At 40.6% G+C, this 16254-nt stretch overlaps 1 protein-coding gene across 1 annotated transcript; it reads right to left on the reverse strand.

The window, feature by feature from the left end:
- Positions 1 to 52: 52 nt before the first annotated feature.
- FAM177A1 (family with sequence similarity 177 member A1) lies at positions 53 to 16254 on the reverse strand. Its single transcript, XM_034061400.1, has 5 exons — positions 16100 to 16254; positions 11902 to 12078; positions 4763 to 4829; positions 3087 to 3184; positions 53 to 2260 (listed from the first exon to the last, which is right to left on the reverse strand). The coding sequence occupies exons 1-5, from the start codon at positions 16184 to 16186 to the stop codon at positions 2048 to 2050; spliced, it is 642 nt and encodes a 213-aa protein (XP_033917291.1). The 5' UTR covers positions 16187 to 16254; the 3' UTR covers positions 53 to 2047.

Raw genomic sequence — 16254 nt, forward strand, 5'->3', positions numbered from 1 at the left:
GCACATGCACCTGCAAAGACCGCACAGTTTTTAAAGAAAACCCATAGCCAACTTCCAGTTCAAAAATTATATTAAATATAAAATAACCAATTAATGCATTTACAGGAAAATTAAAACATTATGAAAGTAAACACTTTCATACAGTTTGCAAAAAAAAAGGAAGGATTAAGGCACAGTGAGTAATACAGTATTTTATACAGTTTAAACCCAAGGCAGTGACAGCATTTCTGAGACAAAAGAGTGTGTGGTGGGGGAGGACAGCCAATGCTACTGATACAAATTTCTTGGCAGAAAAGCAAAGCATCCTTCAGCTTTATTCTTGAGCTGTATGAGGCTTTCTGCCTGTAATGGTGTAAGAACTCCTAACACGTCGTTGTTCTGTGTATTCCCCAGGTGTGGAACTAAGCTCTCCCCTGCAGCTGTTCAGGTTAAGGAATTATTTCATACAGCTGTCAGCACCCTCGGTCTTACAATTAAAGGAGGATGCAAAGAAGAGTGTATCAAAACAGATGTCATGGAGCTGATGACTGAATACTCTTCAGAAGATTTTCTGGTAGTGTTGGAATGCTATGGGCAGATGAGAGGAGACGGGATTTGTGCTTCAGAGGACACTAGTTGCAGGAGAGGTTGTCCGAAATACATAACCAAACCCTGGAAACTAACAGCCAAGTTACATGGCCTCTGATGTTACATCAGGTGTCTCAGTTAGTGGAACCAGGGACATACAGCAATACCCAACACTGTCAGTGGAGACTGGTTTTTTCTTTTAGAAGTACTGTTTCACATGGTAACCGGTGCAGGTTTTCTGCCCCTTGAAATGGCTATAGAATAAAAGTGACTGGGGCACTGACATCTGATTGTCGCAAAGTTAACCATTTTCCTTTCACAGGCTGCATGTAGAATGAGGGTGACTGGAGTAAAAGAGACTTCATTGGCATCTGGGCTACTTAAAAGCTCTGGAGCCATCTGTGTTTCACTTAGCTAACAATCTCTATTGTTGCAGTATTGCAACAAGTGTTTTGTTTATTTATGAAAAAGGAGGAATCGTAAGTTTGGTTTTGGGATTTCTAGTTATTTATGTATTCTGGGGAGTGGAACATCTGCAATGGCATGTCCCTTACTGGTAATTCAACATTAAACAAATAGTCCAGGTTAATTAAGTACAATGACTCTGGTAATCTATGTCTGAAAAGTTCTTGATCGGTTCCATATACAGTGTCCAGGGGATTCAGTATCATTTAGCAAGATGTTAGTTTACTTCTCTGGATCATTCAGAGCATGGGAGGTATTAAAGCAGGTGGATCTCTTAATTCTTGGACTTTGAGTGAAAACATCCTACACAGATGTTAGTTCTGTACTTTGCTAGAGCACTGTGTGGAACAGCTGAACACTATGGGCCTCCAAGAATGCTGGTACTTGTTAGTAAGTCCTTAAAGATAATTACACCCTCATTTAAAGTTGTTTTTTAGAATAAAAATTAAAATTCAGTGGACCTTAAATCTAATTAACATTAAATGTAACATTGTCTCTTGTGTGAAACAACAGGAAAAAGAAACCAAACAACATGCATATAACAGTGACAATAAATAGGGGAAAACAGACACTATTATAATGACTTGTGAGTTACAGAATATTGATTCCTATTAATCTGTTCATAGAGAGCTGAGTTGCAAACAATGTGCAAATCAGAAGCAGGTGTTTAGAAGTAGGAAACAGCCTGCATTTACAGTCCACAGGTGTAAGAGACACAGCAATTCAAAGGAAAGACATTTTTACTTGCTTTACACAGAAATTAGCTTACACATTCAATTGTAGACCAAATGTTTCTAGTGCAATTTTCATTTTATGTGAAGTGCCAGTTCAGCAGGATGCCTCAGCCTTCCTTAGGCAAACAGACTGAACAGACATCGCTAAGCTCTCTCCTGATCAATAAGAATGCTAGAAGTTGTATTTCACTGAACTAGTACATTCCTATTTTTCCTGCTTCTTATAGTCAGAGTGTGACACCTGACACTTCCTACTTCCTACATCATACAGGACTTTACAGTTACGGAGGGACAGGAACCACATCCTGTTTATCTTCCCCAATGGACTGGCAATCTCCCTCATGTTCAAAGTTTACATTCACGAATGAAGTGCATGCCGTTGCTTCAGGCTGGTCTGTCTGGACAGGAGCTTCAGCTTGTGGCTTGTTCTGCTGTTCCTGGTGCCGTCTTTCTGCTTCTTCTGACAGCTTGTTTTCCTGTTCCTCCTCTTCCTCCTAAAAATGGATAACCAGATTCATAACCTACTATTTACCTCCTGCACTCACTGTAAGGCTTTTCCACGACAGCGTAGCAGTTCCTGTTACAAGGCAAGGACATTTGTTCCATTGGTCATCAGCACATGATAAGGTATATTCCAGAATTCCCATTACAAAAAAAAAAAAACAACAAAAAAACATGGGAAAAAGTGAGGATTAAGCTATGTTAAACACAAAAAAGTCACAAATCCAGATAAACAGTTTTTAAGTCAATAGCAGTAATGATATTTCACTACCTTCTCTAAAGCTTTTTTGACTCTTACTACTAAAGAGCTATCAAAAATAAAAACTAAGCAGTAAAGCCATTTCCCATCTCTTGCAAATTAAGATTATTAATTGTTGGATTAGGTTTGTTTTTTTTTTTCATAAAGCACTGGCTACCTGTCAGTCATTTCCAGTTATGCTTTAGAACAAATGGTAACAGCATGTTCAATTTACCCTTGACACTTCATTGAAGAAGTTTGAGAGTTGGAAGGTACGTTCCTGGCAGCTGCATCTTTACAGTGTCCAGCAACTGCTCTGTCCCAACTTCCTCACACTGTTGACTTGAAAATGCATTGTGCAAGAGGAACAAATGGAGCAGTGGTCAGGACCCAACCAGTTCTGAAACTTGAGGAGCTTGTGGGAAAAGGCTGACGATAAGCAAGCATTAATCATATGTCAAATGGAAACTGATGATAAGCAGAAACAGAGGTTCTAGAATTTAATTTTAATGCTGGGATACAAATGTTTTAAAATACCAGGGAAGGCAAGTTGGGAGGAGTGCAAGAACCCCATCACATACCTCTCTCTTCATTCGGTAATACTCATCAATGGCATATTGGTATTTTGGTGTGCTTATCCCCAAAACAGATGCAATCTTTTCCCCAAGGAAATCACACACTAAAAAACAGTGAGGTTTACATATGATTAGTATCTAGAAGAAAATTCTTAAATACAGTGTTATTTTAAAAGGTGTAGTCATTTTTTCTGAATGGTTTTCCATTGTCCTACTTCACTCAAAAGACAAAACCACTATCTGCTAGGCTGATCTACTTACATGTAATTAGTAGCTTAATAGATGAGTAATAGTTCTTTAAGATAAAGAATGAACAAAAGGAGAATATGGAAATCAGTGAATGGTGGTGATGTTTGTTTGAATTTTACTAGTTTCAGCTTTGGATCTAGGTTTCTTTTGCTAAAGGACAATTTTAACTGAATTTGAACGGAGTATTTTTCAGTTTAAAAAGACATCACTACCAACCATAATTTATTTCACTCAAGTCTAATGGTATCAGCAAACTAGAGAGTTATTTATTGAAACATGCATACACTATCAGTTTTAACAATGTTCTATGTTGCATATTAATGGATTAATGAAATACTTAGGTTTCAGCTGTCTCCATTTCCAAGCTGCAGGCTACATGCAGTGCTACTTTGCTGAAGCATGTAGCTCATAGGAGTATGGAACAGGAGAGCTTGTGACAGTCTCTTTACCACAATGATAGCTACAGCACTGGTTCTTGAGTAAAGGCAAGCAAGCAGTCAAATATATTGTACTTCAAATTGCAAATCTGCCCTGAGAATGCAAATGAGTTAGTCATCTTTAGGGAAAACAAGTTAGAAGTTAGCAATTGACTGCTTCAGTGAATGTTCACAATAACTCATTTTATAGTTTTTCTGGCATTCAGAGCTCTGTGCAAAAGACCAGTTCAAATTACAAATGTAAGAGGCAAAACTGAAGTGGGAAGAAGGAAGTGCTAATCTTCATAACAGACTTTTGACAGGAAGGAAAGCCGTATCTACCTCTGTGTATGAAGAACAGGTATGACAAAGAATAGAATTACACTGTATATAAGATAAAAAGTGTTTCTAAAAGTAAGGGTATGTTAATTAAGAGAACAGACTGCCAGTAGTTTTTAAGAATACTCAAAATTAGGTGTACAATGACAGAAACTCCACATTTGTCAAAGAAAACCCAGCAATAAATATACTTTACACCTTGGGAAGAACACAAACTAGGGCAAGGATTTTATAAATGTCACAACATTTTATGAGGTCCACAGGTCAAATAAACAGTGAGTTTAAGATGCCTGACAATAGCCTTATTTTTGTTTATTTTGTAACCTCAGAAGCCTGTGTAAAGCACCATAACTAGATGTGTTCTTGGGGTAATTGGTAGTTGCCTTCATAAAAATGGTCACTTTAATTACTCCAAGCAGCATTCTTTTCAGGTAACATCACACAAAACAATTCCATACAAGACCTAATAGAAACCACCACCACCACCCTATCTACATATGGAGAAAAAGGGGAAAAACAGTGTTCAGCAAAAGGGTATTTTCTGTTTGTTGTTCCATTCAAGAGTTGTTGATTCAAAGCAAAATACAGGGTCATAACTCACAAAGATGATTTGCAGTCTGTCAATGCAACTTTCAATATTCCATTACTAGTTTACCTGAGAATTAAATAAAGCAATACCTGATAAGGTTGATGTGGCAACTCGCAGCATGTGAAACCACAAGTACGGTCCCCATGTGAGTGTTGTCTGTAAGAACAAGAGTAGTATGAATACATGATCACTATATGTTCATGGCACATGGTAATACATGCAAAAGCTCAAACAGATTGAGAAGAAAAATCTGCAATGTTTCCTGTTTGCCAGCTACCACAGTATTTTTTATTTAAAATAAATCTAGACCAGACACACATGAAGCAAAGTGTCAACATAAGATATAAATATAACCACAGTTTACATCAGGGAAAATCTGTTTCACTGGTTTTTGTTTTCCAGTCGTAGACTAGGAAATGACAAACATCCAACTCAATCCCAAGGTAATTCCTATAACTAGAAAGACCTTTCCATAATGTTCTGAATTTTATCAGGCCAAAAAGAAAAGTGAGTTAATCAAATAGCCACTTACTACAGTAATAAGAGAACTGCAAAAGACTGTTTACAACCAAACCTTCAAAGTGGTCCCTGAGCAAGAGGCCGCTTCCAAGTATTTACAAGCAGATATGAATTACCAATTGGAATTACCATTCAGAATTGTTTGAAGGATAAGACCAGGAAGCATGAGGAAGGGAGACAGCTACAGCATCCTTCTGAGGGAGCAATGGACAGGCTGACAGGCAAAGCACCTGCAGTGATGTGAACAAGAGGAACACAAAATGCACAAAACGGGGCTTCAGTGGTGTCACCTCAATTATTTGCATGTAAGCAAGGAAGTCTCTCTGAAGTGCCTGCACACTGAAGCACACAGCATGGGGCTAAATTGTGTGCAGTAGTATGTAGAGCTGCAGCAGTAGGATCTTGTTGAGACCCCAGAGATGCAGTGGATGGCTCACATAACTGGAGTGCTGTGCAGTGGAGGGATACAGACTCTTTAGGAAAGACAGGCTGGAAGACAAGGAGGGGGAGCTGCCCTTAGCACAACTGTGGTGAACTCACAGAGAGGAAGTGCTGCAGCCTCCAGACAGACTGGGGTACTTACACATAGGAACTTAAAGAAGATTTAGACATTAATGGCCATACATAGACTATCCTCTTCACTAAGGAAAGAGGCTATGTATCTTAAATAAAAATAAAACAAGCCACGTAATAAAAAGGAGAAGGGGCAAAACAGATTCAAAACTATCAGGGAAAAAGCTGTGGATCTTCACTTTTGTGAAAATGCAAACTTGTATTTCACAGTGAACTTAGAACATGTTTATAGCTAACAGTCTTCAAAGAGATTCAGGAAAGCTCTTTATTCTGTATTTCCCCTCAATAAACATCTCTCTAGAGGTACTTTGCTTGTGGAAAGTAGCAATTCAAAGTGTCAGCTTTTATTAAATGAAACCCATTAGCTCCACTCAGTTGCATATGTATTTATAACTTGTTGCTAAAAACCATCTGATAGTAACCATTTTCAGTAATCTTATTTGATAGATACCTGTACAGGACACCAATACTACTGTAAATAATACAGCTTCAGTACACACATACACAAGCTACTAGGCTTCAGTGCTTTCCAAGCATAGCTCTAAAATCAGCAGCAAGAAATGGTCTGTCAAGCCAGAAACTCGAGTTGGCCAAGGCTGAAAAACGCCAGATGTTACATAGTTTTGGCAGTGGAAATGGAAAATGTCCTGCCAAGGTGAAAGTAAGCAAACTCAGCTGCTATCCTGCCTGCACAAAAGCACCTCCAGCTTCTGGATTACGCGCTCAGTTGGTAGATAGGCTAACAACAATCATTTTGGAGTTTGCTCAGTTGAAGAAGTCAAGGAAAGTGCTGTAAAAGCTTGTTGCCACAGGTGCAAATAATGACACTAAGGAGGCTCTGTACAATCCTTCCTAACAAGGTGAACAAGGTTAAAAACCATTCACACAGTAAACAGGACAAATAGGGGCTTGCTGTGCCACTGTGAGCAAGAAGCTACAAGACATTTAAGAGCGACAAAGCAAGCGAACTTCAACGTGACAGAAGTAGCTCAGAATATTCTAGGGTGTTTGTGGTATAACACAAATGCAGAGAACACCGGAGGCTCAGCAGACAGAGAGGCTCCATCTATTTCTGCTCTTCCACCCCCCCCCCCCCAACAATTAAATAACACTCTGGTTATGTTAGGAACACTTCTAAGTTTAGCTTCAGGGAAACCTCTGCTTTTTGACAAAGCCCAACCAGAGACTTGAAATTTTCACCCCCACCATGAAAGGCTTTGCCAGTCCTCTCAGTTTAAAAAAGGAGCATACTTTTGGGGGTCTCGAAAGGCAATACGAAACCATGAGAGAACAACCAGGAACAAAGGAACACATCCAAGAAGTATTTCCCTCCTTCCTGCTTACTTCCTCAGCGCAAGCTTGAGTGGTTTCCCAGAGCACCTTGGGGATCAAAGCAGGAATGGTGAATGTGGGGCAAGGAGAGGTACTAGAGAAAAACAGAACTGTTTAGGTGATATGAACAGGCCTGTCAGGCAATGGCTCAGTATGAAGTAGCTTTAATACACTGGGTGATACTGGAAAACAGTACCCAAGTCAGACAGCATTAGTGTTCAGTAAGAACCACATACCCAGATTCTGTATGTTACACTCCTTTGGCCAGAGAAGCCTTAACATTCAGTCTTTAATCAATTCAAGGACACTGTAATACTGTATTTCTTGGCTGGAAACAAGGAACAGCAGTATGGAACACAGGACACTGGTTTATTGTAAGGGCACAGTATTTCTCCTTCCATCAGTCTCTTCAGTATACACTGCTACAATGACTGATTATACTATTGAGCTATCCTGACTTTACCTTGTTGTCTAAAATTGAAAACACAATGGTTATGACAACTTTTTTTTGAACTGCAAAAATTCTCAACATACAATTTTAATCCAACTACTGCATTTTAAGTAGGAATGAACAGAGTGGATTTGACCATTGATAAAACCAAGAGGCCTCTGGTTCAACAACTAAACATGATTTTGTTTCCTAGTATGGGGCTGCCGAAGGGAGCAAACACCCACTTCCTTGAACTTCCAAGCACTCCATGCTCCCAAACAATCCACATCTATATTTATTTCTGCCAGATTTCAGTCCCTAATAACACTTGAACTTTCCAAAGAACATAGGGTTTCTTTTTGCCAGAGAAATGACAAAATGAGAAGAATAATTTTCCAAGTCAAGAAAAATCAAATCCCATATTTATGAGTTAATATGTGCTACCAAATAAATACTTTTCCATCATTTACTGTGCCAAGATGCTTTTAAAATTAGTTTAGTTATTGAGTGATCACTGCTGTAATAGGTCCTTCAGTGTACGCACCGTGTAAAACTGTGGCATCTAACACAAGCCAATGAAACCAAGATCTGAAACACACACCATCCTCCATCAAAAAGCTCCTACTGTATCACGAGTTGCTATTACTTGGCCAGTGACTATGTTTCTCTCTCATCCACAAATTCTTAAAAGAAAATTGGAGTTCGACAGTCCTCAAGAGAAGACCTTTTGCTATTGGAAGTTAAGCTCCTTTTAACTACAGGACGTCAAAATAATCTTCCTTCAAGAACATGATTCAATCTTTCTGAGCACTGAAGGTCAATAAAATTAAATCTCTTCTGGAGCTCTGTTGCAGAGGTGTATGCAGGATGAATTCTAAGGTTATCACCAACAGCTACATTGCTTCCAGTCGCTCTGCAAAGACTTACTCCATTTTCTGCCTACTCATGTAATAAGTGAATGGAACAAAGGGTTTATAGCAAGTTGCACTCCAGAGATGAACAGAAAGAATATCTTCTAGAACCGGTTAGAGAAATTTAATTACTACAAAATAAAGTTTCGGTGGACAGAAGCAAAAAGATTTGTGTATAATGTGTAAGCATTTAAATTTTAGAACAGAAGACTCAGCTAAAATGAAAGCATTTATGTTATTAAAGCATTTAAACTTTGAGAACACTCAGATAATACTGAGTGCTATTATCTAAAAAACCCAGGTAAAAATGTATTAAGCATACCACGTGTTCTAGATTCAACTCACTCTTGAAAAAAAAAAAAAAAAGATAAACTGAAACAACAGAATGGCCACTCCAGTCCAAGAATCTTCCTGAACTCAGTTCTCACCTATACAACAAGCGCCAGAATCATTGTTTCAAAGCAAAACTTAACACCTACTACTTTCTGAGTACTTGCTTTGTTCTGAGTAGCAGCAGTCCATCACACTGCTTTGGTTATCATATTACCAGGATACATACATGTTACTTTGCTTACAAAGAAAGGCATCATCATTGTCTGCTTAGCCCTGAGACACAATTAAACCAAGGTACTTACTGAAGTCATTCTTTACAATGTGGCAACATATTTGTTTCCCTGAAAGTCATTAGAAGCTGCCAGGATGCCAATACAAGCTAAGCTCTGAAATTTCATGATGCAAAGTTTCTATTCAAAATATTAAATGAGCATTTTCTAAAAACAAATTGGACCAAAAAGAACTATTACTTGCATCATACTTTTTTGTGTCCCAACTGAGATAACAAGTTTTAGACATGCTGGTCTCAGCAAACTGACTGTTTAATTGCTTTTATAGAAATCCTACAATAAGAACATTTTTAAGGCAGCAGTTGGCTAAAACGTCAAAGCTCAGCTTGGATTAACATTTCTTCATTGAGTGGCTCAGCTGGGATACATGAAGCAGGCAGCAGATACGGTAAACTTCACTTAATGGCAACCCTTGGTCTAATCAAGTTTATTTTGTCAGGATACAAAGCAATACATATAAGGCATACTGTGCTCCACAATAAACTATTCTGGGTTTGGGGGTCCTTTTATTAAGAAGCATAAGAAAATTAAGGATTTCATAAACTGTAAAAGGAGAATAAAGCAATTTTAACTGTGCCATACAATGTACTCTTTAGTATTCTGAATAAAGAAACAAAAAACCTTATGAGGTAAGCAGGAGAAGGGTCACAGAGCATTCCTGGCTACTGTGAATGTTTGAGGGCTCTTCAGTTAAGCATCCATTTGTACAGCACGTCTCTTGCCTCACAACATGTAAGTTGAGGCTTGTGAGCCTCCCACCACTGCACCACAGTGGAACTCTTCTACTGAGAGGAAATTGGACCAAAAATTATACAGATCTGGTCCCCTGCTAATCATAGTTGGGGAAAAAAAACCTCGTACATATCCATGGATATCTGACATGACCTGCATAGTGGGGAACAGATCTGACCTTGAAGATGCCTGGACATAACCATGATATTCAGTAAGCTTCACAGTTCTTGCACTTCTTAGAGTAGGTCCTTAGGGAGGAAAAGAAACACAAATCCAACACCCAGCAAGGCAGCTTAACAGTCACTGGTTTTGAGTATTTATTTTCAGACTATAACTAAAGTATTTCTTGAACATTTATTTTCAGACTATAAACTTCAGGTATACTTTATACTGACAATATCCTACCTGCTCCCAGGCTAATATTACTCTTTGTCGTACACCAGAAATGCCTAGCAAGAAACAGACAGTCCATCAGTCCATCCAAGATGAAATGCACAGCTTCACCCATTAATCACTAGCAACCCCAATCCCAGCTGAATTCCCAGTCTCACTGCAGCTCAGCTCTCAAACTACTTTTTGGGCTTTTTTTCCCCCCTGTCTTTAGGATAAATTAATTCTACAGAGGGGAAAAACAGAGGAACTGATTGACAGTTCTTCCTAAAGCAAACTCCTTACTGTTCCCCACTTCTTCAGAAGAGAATGAGCAGAAAGTTATACTCTTCACTGCAGTCCCTTCAACAAAGCCAAGCTCTCCCAGGATGGATATACATATAAATAAATACAGGACCTACTACTGTACAGTAAACAGAGAGTTTCAACCACATTTCTTAATTATGGATTCTAAACCGATGGTGCAGAAGTCACTTCAACAGCAATATCAAGTAGACAGCAGGGTACTGGTTTTGGTGCATGCAAAGACTCTTATCAGAAGCATCGAAACAAGCAGCTCCATACTGGTATCTGCTTCCAGTATGCAAGCAGGCAGGACTAGCCACTGCACAAAGCAATGACTCCCAGCTGCCTGACCACACTCCAGCACATCCAAAAGGATCCAGACTCTATCTCAATACAGGCAACCAAACCCAGAGAGGGACAGAAAGGGAGCCCCACCGGCAGGCAAGGAGCAGGACTGCAAACCCAGCTCATTGCGGTAAGAATTGTAGGAGGGTAAAGAAGTTTGTAAACTTAAGTGGTTTGGACACCAGTTCATGGGGGTGTCATAAAAGAAACATGAGACTAGGGATATGCAGAGATGAAGAGAAGGATGCAGATCATCTCGGAGACAGGCTGCCAGAGAGCAGGGAACTGCTGCTGCCAATCCTGGCACACATGGCTGAGAGCTTTGCAGATAAAACATCATCACAGAATCGATTGTCAGACACATAAGCAGAATAAAACATTATATATTTCATTTTACCTCTAAGCATAGATCCAGAATCACTGACAAAAAGGAAAACATATTTCAGCAGCTGTAATACACACTACTGGAGACAGCTTCACCTGTCAAAACCTCACCTGAATTCAGACCAATAAATGAAGACTCCTCCATTCACAGGTTGAGCAACACCTTAAGAGCTTAGAAGGCAGATGAGAATTACATACACAGACTAGGCAGATGTTCTAAAAGCTGTTCTTAATATATCATTAATTATATCAGTTTTCCTTTATTTCTGCAAGTCATCTGTTTCTTTCACTTCTAACATTTTTAGTTATATCAAATTCCCAGTATGGTAACACCATATTAGAGGTTCAGCTCTCCACTGTCACCGAACATAACGAAACAAGCGCCTTCCCTGCCCATTTTCAGACGACAGTACAAATCAAGGAGACACCACACAAATATCATTACAGAAGACATGCTGCAGAGGATAGATTAGAACGGTGAAGAAATTAAACCCACTTCTAAGTAACAGGGCTACTTTAGTGGAGGACAGCTCCAAGACAAAACTTCTCAGGAATACTTCTCATAGCCTTCTCAGTGCCTAGAGCCAATCAAATTGAGGGAATGTTCAACACTACACCAGATTTGTGTCACAAAAATTAATGTATGAAATGTGGGCTGTTACCCAGTAAACCAGAAGTAGCAATTTATCAAGTAAAATACCTACAGGATCTACAGGTGGCAACAGGTCTTTTTTCTCTTGTTCATCTTCCTCTTCATCTGTGCTATATTCTTCCATTGTTTCTCCACTTGCAAAATGAATAACCCTCCTTGGAATTTTTTTCTTCTTTCCTATGACACCCAGCTCCACATTTTCAAAGCCTCTATCTCCATTTGTAATTTGCTATAATGAAGAAAAAAAGAATCATTATATCAGGTACATGCTTCTGGAACTGGAAAAGTTCCTCCTTAAAAAACTTGTGAGATATTTACATTATTTTAGAATGATTAGTGTATACAGTGGACATTTGCAAGAGCTTGGCTGCAGATAAAAGATGGAAACATTACTGTTTGCAGATACATAAAAACTGATCTCATCATTAAAAATAACCAGGAGGTAAAGTGCTTTCACTTCAGCATAGACAGGGGTATCAAAAACAACTGTTCTGGAAGAGCACTGTGTTATGCGGGAGTTTCTTAGCAGGACACTAAATATTTTACTGAGCACCTAAGTGTTACATTTACACTTCTACTTGGCTTCAGAATACCTAGTGAAATTAATCAAGAAATTTATAGGCTGTAGCCATCTTTTTGCAAGCTTAGACAGACACCTCTAGCAGTAGAATTGAAGGAGGACCATGAAGCAGCCAGGCTCAAGCTTTAAAAAGATGCATCAGGGAATCTGCTTCTTCGGGCTTTCATCGGCAATCACAATTGGTACACAGGACCATGCTAAAACAACAACATACAGTTTTCTGGCTGAGGACATATAAAAAGAGAAGTACAATGTCTGGTTTTATTCTTCCAGCCACTGAATACTACAATGCAGTCTTTGGGCCACAAGCATTAAAAAATATACTTGTAGTTCAAAGGCAAATCAATAATTCTTTATGCTAGTAACTCCTGCAGCCAGAAATGTAACTAAGGTTTTGTGCTGTAGCTATCAAAACAGAGCCTTCATCTTATAGACACTACTGCATCAAATGCATAAAACCCCCCTGAAAACACTTCTGTCATGCAGAGAAGGACAGAGAGGCCAGGAAATGCCAACCACATGTTTTTAATATACCATGAAGGTTTTTAAATATGCACAAGCTCCTGTAATTGGAAACCATATCATAAGGAGTGAGATGTGTGTGTGTACATAGAATTCAGGTTGCACAAAAGGGGCACATTCCAATTTTCGAATGGCAATTGCCTATGCAAACTTCACAGTCTCCACAGATTACGATTCAAAATTATTAATGAAAATATGTATTTTATCACATTAAGACACCCCTTAATTGTTGCAAGTGCAGCGTCACCATTCCCATGTATTACACTAGATTACATGAATCAGCTGTGCAACACAAACAGGCTTGGTTAGCTGAGAAAGCCAGTGGGCACTCTAGGGCAGGAGGGAGCTGTGGGAAGCAGAACGGCTTCCTTCATTCCAGGCACAGATTTTTCCCATGCCCATAGAGAAGAGGGAGGGAAGGTAAAAATCACGTGCCGAGCTCTACACAGTGGAGAGGGAGTGCACACATTCATCATCCTTAGCCCTTGTACCATTGCTTCTCAAAACTGCAAGTCATTTCAGCTTCCCTTAGCATTTCTGTAGCTACTGTGGCACATTTTGGACATTTTCCTGGAAGAGCAGAGTGGAATGAAGCAGCAAGTTCTCAATGGGGTAGTTCAGCTGAAACAGCATTACATTTTCATGCAGAATTACATTTTCACGTAGAAAGACAGAACTGACTATATGGGGCTCAGTGTACTCTCTCTGCTACATACCAGTCTTGGGAACATAGCAGGAGCAGAAGAGCAAAGCTGCAAAAATATGAATGCTAAAAACAGCGAGGCAACCTCAGCACAAGGAGCATGCCTTGCTGCTCCTATAAAAGCAGGCACCACTTACTGTGACTCAGTTCTGTATTTTTTGGAGCAAAGAGCACCACAGAATAAGCCTTTTATGAACATTTCATGCTCCTTTCTTGGCATCATACAATGATGCCATTTTTCATGTTTAGTCACACTGCTGAAGAGCACTGGATCTTGCAGCATGGCATCACAAATATTACTGCAATTAACAACAGCAAGCAACATGAGCCTCTCCTTAGAGCTCCTGTAAAGGCACAGTCCGATTTTGGCTCGTTTAACCCAAATGCTTCAACTATTTTAACTTAGAAAAAAACTGTAGATAACATTTAAAGTTGAAAAGGCAGGCTTCAATTCCCTGCACACCCATCCCACACTCCATTTACTCTACCTACAGTAAACAGCTCCATATAGCTGGTACTGGTACAAAGTTTCAGGCAAATGCAGTTGCTCAAGACAGTAAGGATTCATCAAGGAATGATGAACCTCGTTTCCTTAGTAATCCGGTTCAGAGTCCTAAATTATCCAATAAAAGTAACACATATCAGCTGTTGTTTCGGTTGTTATCTAATCAACAAACCTGGATGTGGGTTTTAGTCATCACTGTAGCATTTGTCCTTTTAATTTCTACATGCATAACCAATAAAGGCCAGCTCTCCCAGCTGCAGGCAGAAAGTTCAGCAATGGCAAATTCTGTTTATCTTTCCAAAACTGTGGCAACACAGATCTATTCTAGAATTGCCAGCTAGGCTCACTTGATAGCTCAAATGATAATAGTATCTCCTGTCTGAAGCTTTACACTTTATCTTCCTTTACAAACTTAATCTTCTTTCTGATTCAGTAAGTTATTACAAAGATCATCCTTCCAGTGCACACTTTGGTCAGGTTGCCACCTCATTTCTTCCACACATTTCTTCCCTTTCCAACACATCACATGGGTGTTGAAACAGCCTTGTCTTAAACTCATGCTGCAGAAGTATTTACTTTGGCTTCTATTCTGGCAACTATTAGACACAAAGGCCAGTCACCCTTGCGCTTTTGCCACACCAGGTTATGCTCTTAAGGTGCTTGGTGAATGCTGTAAAACAACTTCCTTTTATATTTCCTTGTGGAATTTTTCTTGACTTTACAGCACCCATACAAACCTTGCCCGTCAGGAAGTCAGCATCTGAAACTGCTGCTCCTTTTTTACCCTCTTTACACCCCTCTCTTATCTCACTCTTTGGACAGAGACTGCGAGAGAGCATGGCATGCTTCAACAGTAAGTTCAACACCAAGCACAACAGAATGTCAGTCCACATCCCAAATGCCAAGATAAATAAATGACAATTAAGGATGGGGTGTGTCAGTACACCTCCAGGTAAGCTAGCAAGAGCTCACACAACCAGTATTAGGTGATGCAATAACATAAACCTTCATCTACAAGAGGAAAAAGAAAGGCAAAAAATAACACGGAAAGCAGACTATTCACTTCAGCATCTTTTAATCTGTCAGACTGGGGTATCCTTACAAGAGCCCATGACCCGAAATGCCCAAGTCTGTGATGCCCGCTCTCCCTCAGAAAGATGAGTAATTCAATTTGCAAAGATCTACTGACCTGACAGTGCTACTTACTAGAAGGCTGGTAATAGCTAATGAGAAACATCTCCACCCATGCATGCCGTCTTGACTGCCTTATTGATTTCATGTGGGTTAATTCTGGGGCTTGGGGGTTTTTGGAGATATGGTTTTGGGGTGTTTTCTTTTCATGCAGCTTGACTTTCCACCCGTGTTTCAACTGACATTAAACAGCATAAGTGTCTATGAAGGAAGGTAACAGAATAACAGAGCCACAGGAGGACTGTAAGAAAAGACAATCCTTTCACAGGCACCACGATCGGTGAAGGTGCCGTGCACAGAGCAGGCTGTGGCAGAGCAGAGCAGCTCGCCAGGTTACACTTAATTAAGAACTAGTGTCCCTGACCATCTCCAGCGCCTTCTTCACCTTGGCAGCGCGGAGGGAAGCTGAAACCTGTCTCAATTTAATATTCACCAGGCTCGTTTGTAAGAGGCATTATGTGCCGGTGAACAAGAGACACCGGAGACACGCGTGCCGGCTGTAATTACCCAGCGCTGGAGAACAGGCTGACAGACCTACCTAACCCCCCGCGGCCAGGCCCCACCCGCCACAGCGGACAACCGGCCGGCGCCGGCTCCTGCACCCCCGCGGGTGTCAGGCCGTGGCCGGGCCCCAGCGCCCCCGCCAGCCCGCCGCGGCCAGAGGCCTCTCCCGCTCCCGGAAGCGGCCTTCACCCGGGCGGCCCGGTCAGAAGGGTCCGGGGAGAGGCCGCCCCACCGGCCCCGCTCACCTGCTCAGGCTCCATGGCGCAGGCAGCAGCCGCAGGGCCGGCGGCGGGGGTGCAGTAGAGGGTGATGGCGGACAGCCCCTGCTCCATCCTCCCGCCCGCCACGGCGCCGGGGGAGGGCGGCAGCGGGCCCGCCGCGGCCCAAGAAGGCGAGCAGC

The sequence above is a fragment of the Melopsittacus undulatus genome, chromosome 4 (assembly GCF_012275295.1).
Source record: "Melopsittacus undulatus isolate bMelUnd1 chromosome 4, bMelUnd1.mat.Z, whole genome shotgun sequence".
Taxonomy (NCBI): Eukaryota; Metazoa; Chordata; class Aves; order Psittaciformes; family Psittaculidae; genus Melopsittacus; species Melopsittacus undulatus.